This window comes from Elephantulus edwardii, unplaced genomic scaffold (assembly GCF_000299155.1).
Source record: "Elephantulus edwardii isolate Elephantulus edwardi_28Jun2011 unplaced genomic scaffold, EleEdw1.0 scaffold00031, whole genome shotgun sequence".
Classification (NCBI taxonomy): Eukaryota; Metazoa; Chordata; class Mammalia; order Macroscelidea; family Macroscelididae; genus Elephantulus; species Elephantulus edwardii.
The window spans coordinates 803,109-816,708 of NW_006399781.1; the positions used below are offsets into that span (position 1 = coordinate 803,109).

General features: G+C 39.2%; 1 protein-coding gene and 1 pseudogene across 1 annotated transcript in view; both read left to right on the top strand.

The window, feature by feature from the left end:
* Positions 1-13,203, top strand: part of USP13 (ubiquitin specific peptidase 13 (isopeptidase T-3)) — a 203,905-nt gene extending 190,702 nt beyond the window's left edge. The window contains exons 20-21 of the mRNA XM_006884032.1: positions 7,824-7,908; positions 13,053-13,203. Coding sequence (XP_006884094.1) covers positions 7,824-7,908; positions 13,053-13,146 — 179 coding nt within the window. The 3' untranslated portion in view covers positions 13,147-13,203. The remainder of the gene's footprint in view (positions 1-7,823; positions 7,909-13,052) is intronic.
* LOC102860055 lies at positions 6,899-7,471 on the top strand (annotated as a pseudogene).
* Positions 13,204-13,600: the final 397 nt, after the last annotated feature.

The following is a 13,600-nucleotide window of genomic DNA, read 5'->3' on the forward strand; positions in this document are numbered from 1 at the left end:
CGGGCACAGCCTGTAGAGTTAGCTGTGCAGTTCCCCACCACCTAGACCACCAGAGCTCCCACTTGAGCACTGGTTAAAATTTCCTATCTTGTTTTGTGTGTGTGCTTCTAGGCGTTACAGGGAATAAACTAATTTATACTAAAGTATGAATGTTATTTTTTACCACTTAGCCAGAACTTACTCAAAACCGACCCTCCAGTGAATTTTCAGAGGCAGTAAATCACGGAAGGAGATTGCCCATCTTTCTCCCACAGTTCCTTGTCACTAGGTCACCAGAGCTCCCTCAAGTCTGAATGGCTGAAAACTATTAAGCCTGGATGAAGCATTTGATACTTGGCCTTGTCAGCTGTGTAACAGAGAGGTCTCAGAAGAGACTGAGGATTTAAGTTGACTGAGATTGGGAAGTGGTAATTTTTAGACCTTTTAAGACTTGGCCCATATTGTCAGCTGCCTTAGTTAGATAGCCTTGACTTATCCAGATTTCTCTGCCTCTCTTTTTGTGAAGTGAAGTAGGGTTTGAAAGACCTTCTCACACCCACCCCTCTCTTCCTACTACCTCTGAACAGGACTGAAGGAAATTCAGTTGATGGGAGAAGCAGTCATTTGTAAATAATGTACTGTCAGTCAGTGAGTAGTAAGTTGGGGATGTTTTCCCCCTTTTACACCAAAGAAGAGAGCGTTGGTGGCTTAGTGGGTAAAGAGTTGCTCTACCAATTCAAAGGCAGACAGTTCAAATCTACCAGCTGCTCTGAGGGAGAAAGATAAGTAATCTCCTCCCATGTAATTTACAGCTTCTGAAAAATCTACTGGAGGGTCAGCTATATGAGTTTGTTTTGATTCAATGGTAATGAGATGCTGTTGAGTTGATGCAGAAACAGTTGACATTGGGTAAAAAAAAATGTTCAAGCTAGAAATATCTATAGGTTTCTCCTACTGTAGATTTCCTTCTAGTTCTCATCCCTCTACACATTGCCAATGCAATAATATGTGGTACCAAGGACTAGATTTCACCTAGATTGCCACCCCCAGCTCTCAGTGAGGTGCATTGACACAGTAACTACACCGCTAGATTTGAGCACAGCAGAGACCCTGAGAATGGGGTTGGGGGGCAAGGTTTTGATACAATGGTGTGTTACACAGTCATTAGAGTCATAGTTGACTCCACAGCATCTAACGACGACAACAACAACAACCCTAGAGAGTTCCTTCAGGTCACTTCACTTCCACATGACAATATAAAGGCATAAGGCCTGCATTCCCCCCCCCCTTTCAAGTTCTGTATTAGTTTCCTGATAGCAGCTACTCAAATAACAAAATCAGAGAGTACAGTTGCTATCATGTTGAATGGTGGTGGTAAAATTTTTATTGTTAAAATTCTTATATTAGACAGGCTAGGAATATTTTCTTAGAAGTAGAAAGAAGGGATACTAGTTTCACAGATAATCTGATTCCAGTTATTAGGGGTGGCACAGTGGCTTACTGGGGTGGCATGGTGGTTTATTTGGGGTGGCATAATGGGACATGGTGGCTTAAGACAGTTTTATCTAATTCATACTTGAAACATTTTTCTCCGGAAAGTAAAAATTTTTGACCTGATTTATTTTGTCACAAATACCTTTCCTATCTCTATAAAAAATGGTGTAATACATAATAGAGATAGATAGATAGAATATGTGATGATGTTTTAATTATTTTTAAAAAAGGTCCTCCAAAACTCAGAAGAACTAGTATTAGTTTTCCTGTCTGATTTATTCACATTGGTGTTCTTTGTCTGAGAATAGATAAAACCAAAACCCAAAACCTACATACAGCTGTTGAGTTGATTTTGACTCATAGTGAGTGACCCTATAGGACAGAGTTGACCATATTCCAGGACTTTCATTGCTGCAAATATTGATACACACTGCCACATCTCTCGTCCACAGAGTGGTTGGTGGGTTGAAAGCATGAACTTTTAAAAAGATCTTCAGCTCTAAGACACTTACCTTTCTCCCCCACCCCCTAATTCCTAGCAATTTATTGAATTGGGGCATCATTCTTTTTTTAAAGAGTTTTTATTTGATTACAGAGTTCATATACATTGTGTTTCACATTATCCTTAATTCACATTGTGTTTCATACTATCATTCTCATTCATTATATTTTATAAAATTAGTCATCATTGAACTATGCTGACCATTACCATGTCTTTCTAGATCCCTACCAGATCTTTCTTATTTCCTTTATCCGTCCTCCCTCCACCCACCCTATGATTGCCCTCCCACCCCTCCTCATTGCTCTGCTCCCCCCCCTTAGACCCTCATCCATGTTTTCTTAGTTATCTTTCTGTATCTATAATAGTGATCTGAGAAGTCCCTATGAGACTAGGTTAGTTCACTCAGCATAATGCTCTCCAATCCCTCCTAAGACAGGTAGTAATTTTCAAAATTGTTGTTCCTGAGTGCTGTGTACTTTTTCATCATGTGAATATACCAAAATTTCTCAATCCATTCATTTGTGGTTGCATATTTGGGCTGTTTCCATGTTCTTGTGATGGTCAGTAATGCTGCTTATGAACATTGGTGTACAAATCTTCGTTTGTGTTTCAGTTTTAACTTCTCAGGGTATATTTCTAAGAGTGGAATAGCTAGATCACATGGAATTTGGTTGTACCATTTTACAGTCCCACCTACAGTGTATAAGAGTTCCTATCTCACCAGATCCTCTCCCACATTTATTGCTTGTTGTCTTGTTAAACTTTGCCACTGCAACTGGGGTGAGATGGTATCTCATTGTGGTTTTGACTTGCATCTTGCTTATTGCAAGTGATTTTGGGCATTTCTTCATGTGTTTGTTGGCCATCATCATGTCTTTCTGTGAAAGCACTGAATAATTGCATAGCAAGCAAATGTTTTAAGCACAGCACGAGTAGTGCACCAACAGAGACCAGTAACTCTAAAATGCCTCCAAATAAAGAGGAACCTAAGAGACTAAAGGATTGACTAGTAATTCCAGGATTGTGTGATATGATTGTTGTTGGTATGTTCCACTGAGTCAACAGTGATTACATAGCGACTCAATGAACAACGAATCTGAACCTTGCCTTATCCTTACCATCTCTGACACCCTTGCGCCCATTGCTCCAGTCACTGTGTCAACTGATCTTGTTGAGTGTCCTCTTTTATGCTGATCCTCCACCTCTCCAAGCATAATGTCCTTCTCAAAGGACTGGCCACTCCTAACAACAGGCCCAAAGTAGGTGAGATGAACTTTCACCATTCTTTCTTCCCTCTTTTCACTTTCTCCAAGACAGATCTGTTTATTCTCTTGGAAGTCCATAGGATATTTAGTACCCTTCTCTAACACTACAACTCAAAGTCGTGGATTCTTCTTTTGTCATCCTTAGTCATTGTACAACTTCTCAGATGCATAGCAAGCAACTGAGAAGATGGTATAGGGTTTTATTATGGGACTTTCTCATGAGCTGAAGCCTTTGTTGCATTAGGGCACACGTGGGCCTCTGTGTTCCCCAGTGAGAGGTGAGATTTTTTATCACCATGTGAATAAATATGGTTTCATGCCAGGATCACCACAACCACTTTTGCAGGTGTTATGTAAGAGTGATTTGGCAAGTGGAAGTTAATGTAAATGCTGTTGAATCATCTGTGACTCATAGTGACCCTATGCACATTAGATCTGAACCCTATCCAGAGCCAATCACAGAGTCAAATCCCATTTATCAGACTGTATCCCATTTATCCAGTCACCGAGTCAATCCATCTCATCCTGGGTATTTCTCTTCTGCACTGTACCTTCACTCTTCCAAGCATGATGTCCTTCTCTAACTACTGGTCCCTCCTGGCTTTGTGTCCAGAGTATGTAAGATGGAGCTACAAAATCCTTGCACTCAGGAAGAAGCTTGGTTTCACTATCTCTAGGATAGACCTGTTTATTCTCTTAGCAGTCCATGGTATGCTCAACATTCTTCTCCAGCACCACAATTCAAAGGAATCAATTCTTCTCTGTCATCCTTAATTAATGTCCAGCTCTCTTATGCATAGCAAGTAATTGTTAAAACCATGGCCTATATAAGGCACACTTTCATCTCCAGACTGACATTTTTGCTCTTCAGTACTTTAGAGAGGTCCCTGGCAGCAGACTTTGCCAATGTAATTTTTCTTTGATTTCCAGACTACTGGTGCCAAGAGTATTGAACAAACGGAAGTTATCAAAAGTCTCAGTCTCTTTTCTGTCCATCATGAAGCTGCCAGTTGGCCCAGTGGTGGAATCTTTGTTTTCTTAATGTATTGAACATCAATCCATATTGAAGACTGCAGTCCTTGACCTTCCGCAGCAAATGCCTCAGGTCCTACTCAGTTTCAGAAAGCAGGATTGTGTCATGTGCATAATATAAGTTGCTGATGAGTCTTCCTCCAATTCTGATGCCACATTCCTCCTCATAAAGCCCAGCCTCCTGGATGATCTGTTCTGCGTATAGATAGAAAAGGTGTGGAGATGGAATGCATCCCTGATACACACTTTTCCTGATCTTGAATCATGTAGTGTTTCCTTGTTCTGTTGTGATGACTGCTTTCTGGTAAAATATAGGTTTTGCAAAAACACAATTAAGTGTCTGGGATCCCCATTCTTCTCAAGGTTAGCCAAAATTTGTTGTGATCTACACAGTCAAATGCCTTTGCATAGTCAATGAAACACAGATAGACACGCCTCTGGTACTCTCTGCTTTCTGCCAAGATCCATCTAACATTGGCTATGATGTCCCTGGTCCCATGGCCTCTTCTAAACCAGGCCTGAACATCTGGAAGTTCCTGCTAATGTCCTGTTCCAGTCGTTTTTGAGTAATCCTCAGGAGAATCTTGCTTGTGTGAGATTAGTGATATTGTTTGATATGTTCCACATTCTGTTGGGTCACCTTTTTTTTTTTTTGTATTGGAAATAAATACAGATCTCATCCAGTCAATTAGCCAGGGAGTTCTCCTCCAGATTTCTTGGCATAACCTGGTGAGCGTGTCCAGGGCAACATCTGTATGCTGAAATACGTCGATTGGTATTATATTAATTCCTAAGGCCTTGTTTTCTTCCAGAGCAAAATTTTGCCTTCATCACCTTTTGGTAATATGTTGTTTCATTAAATTCTTCTGTGTCAACCTTTTCTTTTTAGTATAATGACTCTTTATACTTCTTCCATCTTCTATTGGTGCTTCCTGGGTATTCATCCTCAATAGGCCCATTCTTCTCTGTTCTCTGAAAGCAAATATAAATTGAAACTTCGTACCTGTTGAAGTTTTGCAAATGTGTTGACAGAGATTTCTTTCTTGTTGTTGGTTCCCAGTAAGAAGTCTTGAATAATGCATGGAGTAGTTGCTTATTGATAAACATGTTTAATTTTAATTATAGGACTAAGATTTATGGTAAAATAGTTTCTTAATTTTTTTCTATAATTCTGAGCATACACTTGAGTTGTTTTTAAGCAAAGAGGGAAAATTATTTTGGAGGTTTAATGACATTTTTGCACATTCTAAGCTCCTATGTGTTGTGTTAGTTTATAGGACTGGCTAGAAGATTGTACATGAGCCTTACTTACATGGATTTGATATGGAGCTCTGCACCAGATTGTAGAGGGGTACTTATTATAGGATAAACATTGTTTCCATTCTCAAAGAAGCTATCATAGTCAGAAATTATAAAGCTTGAATTTAGTTCCATTAGTCAATAATCAATATCAAATCAATAGTCAGAGCTAGGAGCTTTGGTGGTCTAGTGGTTAAGGAGTTGCACTGCCCACCCAAAGGTAGGCAGTTAGATTCCAACAGCTGAGTCAGTTCCAACTTTGATGGCATTGAGCTGAGCCAATAACCATGGACAAATCAGATATTGTTTGTGAGGTGATATCCTTTCCAATAAATGTGAAAAGCTATCTGCTCTCTTTTATGTATTCCTAATGTTTGTACAATATTTGGGGTTGAATTGTTCATGTAAGCTCATGCTACCTATGAAGTTGGTAGAACTCTATTGTCATAGAGCAACATGCTTTGGGAGATGAAAACAACTCACCACCACCGCTGAGACATTTGTACAGGAGAAGATTGACAACCCATCTCCCACAGAGCAGCTAGTGGTCTTGAACTGCGTGGCTTTGGGATGCAGTGCAGCTTCTTGTCACTAGGCCACCAGAGCTCCCAGGACTACTCCTTTAGACCCATGAAATTTCCAGTTGTGTAGGCTGTGGGATTTTTAATCTTTGTCAGATAGGAATTATTTAGTGTTCTTAAGTGGTACAATTGACTCATGTGCTTAATCACCAACTGCAAGGATGGAGGTTCAAGTCTGTCCAGTGAGAAACCTTGGAAAAAAGACCTAATGATTTACTTTTCAAAAATCATCCATTGGATTGAGAAATTGTGGTACATTCACATAATGGAATACTTACTATACAGCACTCAGGGGCAACAATTTAGAAAATTACTTCATAAGTTGGAAGAGAATGGTGAGTACTATACTGAGTGAACTAAGACTCGTAAGGACAATTACTACATAAAACCATCATTGTAAAAAATGGAAGAATAACTAGTAAAATATGTATGAAGGTCCAAGAGGGGAAAGGTGGTAGCAGAGCATGAGGGTAAGCAGGGGGAAAATCATAGAGCCACACAAGGTAGGGGTAAAAAAATGGAAAAGATCCAGTGGAAATCTGGAAAAACTGGGTTATGGTGGGTAATTCTATGGTGATTAATTTTATAAAATGTAATGAATGAGAATGATTGTATGAAACACAATGTGAATGAAGGATAGTGTGAAACACAAGGTGTATAAACTTCATAAGCAAACCAATATAAAATAAAAATTAAAAAAGTGAAGTGAGCCTTTTCCTGTGAGTGTCCTCAGGTGATCTACCAAAATGGTTCGCTACTCGCTTGACCTGGAAAATCCCACAAAATCATGCAAATCAAGAGGCTCAAATCTCCGGGTTCATTTTAAAAACACCCAAGAAACTGCCCAGGCCCTCAGGGGTATGCATATCCAGAAAGCCACCAAGTATCTGAAAGATGTCACTTTGCAAAAGCAGTGAGTGTGTACCCTTCCGACGTTACAATGGTAGAGTTGATAGGTATGCCCAGACCAAACAGTGGGGTTGGACACAGGATTGGTGGTGCAAAAAGAGTGCAGAGTTTTTGCTGCTATGCTTAAACACACCAAAAGTAATGCTGAACTTAAGGGTTTAGATGTTGATTCTCTGGTCATTGTGCACATCCAGGTGAACAAAGCCGCCAAGATGCACTGCTGCATGTACAGAGCACATGGTTGGATTAGCCCCTACATGAGCTCCCCCTGCCACAATGAGATGATCCTTACTGAAAAGGAACAGATTGTTCCTAAGCCAGAAGAGGAGGATGCCCAGAAGAAAAAGATCTCCCAGAAGAAAATGAAGAAACAAAACTTCTGGCTCGAGAATAAATATGTCACCAAATAAAATGAAAATAACTTTTTAAAAAAAGTGAATGGGAAAAAATATCATTCATTGAAACTCTGTGGAAGGCAGTTGTGCTCTGAGAAATCAGAGATATCTCAACAGCAAATGGATTTTTTTTTTGCACTTTGGTTGATAATGTCCTGTTTTTCTGTCATGAAGCTGGGATTTCTGAAAACACTTATAATATTTTGGTTATGTGTTTGTATATATTTGTCAGACTAGCATGATAAGTAGACTTTGTTTTCAAAGTTAAAAACGACAAACAAATTAATACTGTTTTAATGACTTTAATTTTTGATCAGTAGTGTTCTTAATTTCTTGCTACCTTGTAACTGAGTTCTTTTTTCCACAGCATATGAATTATTTGCGTTTATCAGTCATATGGGAACATCTACAATGAGTGGCCATTATGTTTGTCATATCAAAAAGGAAGGAAGGTGAGTTGTTTTGTTGGGTTTTTTTTCTTTCTTTCTTTCTTTTTTTTTTAGGTAAAGGACATCTATACTTTTTTAAGTGCTTATATGTCAAGCACTTCTACTAGGTGGTTCATATCATCTCTTTTGATTCTTGCAATGGTCTTATGGGATGCTTTCTTAAAAGTATTTTACACATCAGAAGATTGAGGCTCAGAGAGATTGAGTAGCTTGACCTTGTCTCAGAAGTAGCTGTGTCAGAACTGCTATTCAAAGCCATTCTTAACTGCCACATCAAGGTGACATCCCAAAATAAACATGCATTCTGCAAAAGAATATATATCACACTTGGAACCTCTGTAGGATTGCCAGGTTTATCCAAAACAAAACTAAAACAGGAAAAGTTAAAACTTTAAGTCAGTTAAAGTTAACTTCAAATAAATGTATTTAAAATATTACATGTGCTATATTATTTTGGGTTTTTATGTTCTTAATAGATAAGTATGTATATATGTCTTAGGCTAGGTTCTCTAGAAAAAGAAAACCAGTGAAGTGTATATTTATGTGTATATATGTATCTATGTCTATATCTGTATATCTATCTGTATATATGTACCTTCAAAAGGCTCATTACCTTCAAGTTGATCTCAACTGATGGCAACCAACCACTGGGTTTCCAAGGCTGTAAATCTTAATAGGAGGAGACTTTACACCTTTATCCAGTGGAGGGTGATGGATTTGAATTGCAGTTTGGTTAATAGTATAACACTAAACCTAGGGTTTTTTAAAACTCTGATTGTGTACGTGCACACACACATATATAGAAAGAGAGAGGGAGGGGATGGATGGTGGTTGTTGTTACAATGTGTTGAGTTGTCTGCAACCCTATATACAATAGCTCTGAAACTTCGCCTATTCTGAGCCATTCTCACTCTCTCTGGCACACCTGCTCCTGTTACCCCAGTCACTGTGTTAGTCTGTTTCATTTAGAATCTTCCTGTCCTGCATTGTCCCTCCACCTTTCCAAGCATTGTGTCCTTCTCTAAGTAGTGGTCCCTCCTGGCAACATGCCCAAAGTATGTGAGCTAGAGCTTCAAAATCCTTGCCTCCAGGGAGCAACATGGTTTCATCCTCTCCAGGATGGACCTGTTTGTTTTCTTGGCAGTCCATTGTATCTTCAATACTCTTTTCCAGCACTGAAACTCAAAGGTATCAATTCTTTTTCTGTCATCCTTAGTCATTGTCCAGCTCTCTGATGAATAGTATGTAATTGCAAAGACCATGGCCTGGATCGGGCACACCTTAGTCTCTAGACTACTATCATTGCTCTGGAGAGGTCCCTGACAGCAGACTTTCCTAATCCAATTTGAATTTTGATTTCTTGACTACTGGTTCCAAGAGAGTTAATTGTGAACCAAGCAAACTGAAAGTATTAACAATCTCAATCTCTTCTCTATCTATCATGCTGCTGCCAACTGGCCCTGTGGTGAGAAGCTTTGTTTGTTTTTTTTCCCTTCTTTTTATGAGGAGCTTCAATCCATATTGAATAATACAGTGTTTGACTTTCTGCAGCAAATGTTTCAGGTCCTCAGTTTCAGCAAACAAGTTTGTGCTATTTGCATAATGCAAGTTGTTGATGAGTCTTCCTCCAATTGTGATGTTATGTACCTCTTCATAAAGACCAGCCTCCCAAATGATCTTTTCCACATATAGATTAAAGAAGTGTGGAGACAGGACCTATTCCTTATGAACTCCTTTTCTGATTTTGAACCATGCAATGTTTCCTTACTGTTTTGATGACTGCCACCTGGTCCAAGTATAGGTTTTGCATGAGCACAATCAGGTGTCCTAGGATTCCTCTTCAGAGTTAGCTACAATTTGTTGTGATTTACACAGTCAAATGCCTTTGTGTAGTCAATGAAACACAGATTGACATTACCCTGATACTCTCTACTTTCAGCCAAGATCCATCTGACATTGGCAATGATATCCTTAGTGCCATAGCTGCTTCTAAATTCAGCCTGTACTTCTGGTAGTTCTCTGTTGATGTACTGTTCCAGTAATTTTTGGATAATCTTCAGTAAGATTTTGGTTGCATGTTATATAAGTGATATTGCTTGATAATTTCCACATTCTGTTGGACCACTCTTTTTTGGAACAGGGATAAATCTCTTCCAGTCAGCTGGCTATGTAGCTGTCTTCCAGATTTCTTGGCACAAGTTGGTGAGCACATCCAGGGCAGAATCTATTTGCTGAAATATAGCAATTGGTATTCCATCAATTCCTGGGCTCTTGGGTTTCTGCCAATTCTTTTAGAGGAGCTTGAACTTCCTCCTTCATCACCACTGCCTCTTGATCATATGCTGTTTCATGAAATTCTTGTGTCAGCCAATTCTTTTTGGTACAGTGACTCTCTGTACTCCTTCCACTTTCTTTTGATGCATCCTGGATCATTCAGGATTCTGCTCATAGCATCTCTAACTATTGTAATTCGAGGCTTGCATTTCTTTTTCATTTTCTTCAGCTTAAAAAATGCCACATGAATTTGTCCCTTTTGATTCTCTGACTCCAGATCTTTGCACATTTCATCATAATACTTTACATTATCTTCCTGAGCTGCACTTTGATATCTCCTGTTCAGGTCCTTACCTTCTTGGTTTCTTCCCTTTGTGCTGGCTTCTCAGCAACTTAGTGCTGTCCATCTCGGTCTTTTCTTCTTGCTCTGTCTTTGTAATGAACTTTAACATTAATAATGGATGATATTCTTGATATCCTCTCATACCTCCATTTGGTCTTGGTTTATTAGTGTCCAAGGACTCAAACTTGTTCTTGAGAAGGTTTTTAATATCACATGGGATAGACTCAAGGTCAAATTTTGGTTCTTATGGATTTGATTTAATCTTCTTTAGCTTTAGTTTGAACTTACATGAGTAGTTGATGATCTGTTCCACAATCAGCACCTGGCCCAGTTTTCACAGCTGATATTGAGCTTCTCAAATGATTCTTTCCACAGATATAATCAATCTAATTCCTGTGTAGACTGTCGAGTGAGATCCATGTGTACAGCTGTTGTTTGTGTTTCTTATAAAACGTATTTGCAATGAATAAATCTTTGATGGTATGTGCATAATTCTATCATTCTATCTTCAAGCTCATTTCTGTCACCAAGGCCATGTTTTCCAACTATTGATCCTTCTTCCTTGTTTCCAACTTTTGCATTCTAGTCACCCATTGTTATTAATGCATCTCGGTTACATGTTCAATCAATTTCTGACTGCAGAAGTTGGTAGAAATCTTCTATTTCCTCCTTTTTTGGCTCTGGTTGCTGGTGCATGTCTCTCTCTCTGGGATACCATGATATCTCTTTGTCCATGGGTCATTGGGTGATGGGAGGAAGGGTTAGGTGAAGAAAGTGCCTGGTTCCCACAGAACATGCCATCCTACCCACTTAATCAGTAAGACCTTTCTCTACCAAGGTCACTCTTTGCTGAGCATTCACATGATACACAAATATCTTCACTTCTTTGCGTCATTTCTACCCCCATACCTCTTCCATATACTTCTTTTTCATCAAATTTTCAATCATGTTCTTTCCCATTCTCTGAGTATTCAGTTAAACCATTGACCACAGCAATTTGATCTGTACACAAATGCATGACAGTTATTTTTCTCTTTCCAAGCATAGTGAACAAACAAATGCACTGGTCCATTTTCTGCCCCTTGGGGGACTTCCCTTCACCCCTGTCCTTCAGGAAGGGTCTCTGAAGGGGGCTGCACTGCTACCACTCTGTACTTCTAGTGAAGCCTGCAAATTGTGCAGAAACGATAATACAAGGCATGAATTTTATCTTTTCTCAGCCAACCAATTGTAAAGCACTTCTTCTGATGACATAGGTGCAGACTGAGAGAAGGCAGGTCATGTGACAGAAGTAGAAACTATATTCATTTTGAGCTACTTCCTTGTCTGTGACTTCTGGTCCTGCTCAAGCCCAATGTCAAGTATACCACTTCCATTTAATGATGGAATGCTGCTGTGCACGTCCACCTTTGTGACTCTGTGAACCAGACAGCATGTCTGATATTCATGATGGACAGCTCAGACTGCATGATGACTTGGTGGCCCGTGGTTTAATCTTAGTTCTCTGTTAAGGCCTAGTAACAAGCCCAATGCTGTTGAACATAACAAAGGATAATACACACACACACATGCAAAGTGTTACTCCAGCTTCTCACTTATCAGCATAGTTATGTTACAAAATTCATGTCATATGAAAATGGCAGGTAACTACACCATTACTTAACAGCCAAACTGCATAATTATGTAACTGCAAAATCACTCGGAATCATGGCTCAAGCATGTTGAGTCTTATCTTTAACATCTGAGTCAGAGTTCTCTTGCCTCTCGCCTTGGCATTTGCTCCTACACGCAGTGCTAATAGTCAGATAGTGGATTCTTTTTTTTACAGTTATAAATATGAGATTATGGCTGATGAGGTAATTGATGAGTGAGGAGCAGGTGTATAAAGATATGCATTTGTTCAGAAGTTTTTAAGACTAGTAATGCTTAATGGAAAGGCATTGCACTGCGCACGCAAAGTCACACAGCTCAGATCCACTAGTTGCTCTTCAGGAGGATATAGCCTGATTTACTGCCTGCTGCAGGGTCAGCTGTGACTCGGTTCAGACCCCACAGTACACCACAACAAACAATAGCACACTTCATAGATAATTCTTTTCCCATCTCACCAAATCATCTTGAGGACATTTTAATAGCTTTTAAAAAAAGGGTTGAAATTCTGAATTTTGGGTAATGTTATATAACTAAGGTGCAAATAAACATTGTACATAAATCATCCACTTCATTTCTTAGAATATCTGTGAATTTCTGCAAAGAATTTTGGAATTAAAAGGTTTAAAAGTGCTTGGGGGGCTCCTGAAATATTTTAGTAACCTTTTTTTATTATGCTATAGAATGAGAAAAATTAAATGAACCAAAAAAACCACAGGTGTTATTTCCCACTGTTTTGTCCATTTTTACACGAGAGTTCAGTTATCTTAAAGCACCATGGTGGTTTTATCAGCTGTGTTCGGATTATGCAATAACTTTTCTGCAAGGTTTCTTGGAGCTGACTTGAATTCATCAAAGGTTCTGTTGTTTGTTTTTACAGATGGGTGATCTACAACGACCATAAAGTGTGTGCCTCAGAAAGACCTCCCAAAGACCTGGGCTACATGTATTTTTACCGCAGGGTACCAAGTTAAACCTCACATGTACAGACTGGCGAGAGAAGCCATATGCCTTTTTAATTTGCCAAAAAAGGGGGGGGGAGAGAAAGGGATATAGAAGTTGGGACAGCCAAATATGAAGGAATACATGGGGTATTTATAGTTTATTTAAAGAGCACGATCATTTGACGCTTTCTGAAATAGAACTGGGAAAAAATTTCTGTTAATGAAGAGACACTACTGTAGATACAGTTTTTCTTTTTCTAAATGTTCAAGGAGAGGATCATTAGGGAAAAAAAATATTCACGTTGCTGGTGGGGTTTTGCCTCCAGCGTGTCACAAATGGGATGTGCCGCCTGCCTTTCTCTGTTTTTCTGTGGCCCACTGGTCATAGCCCAGGGAAACCGTTAACATGGCTGGTGGTATAGCCTCACCCACAATCAATGAAAAGCCTGTTTTGGTTTTATATCAAAAATTAACCACAGACCTA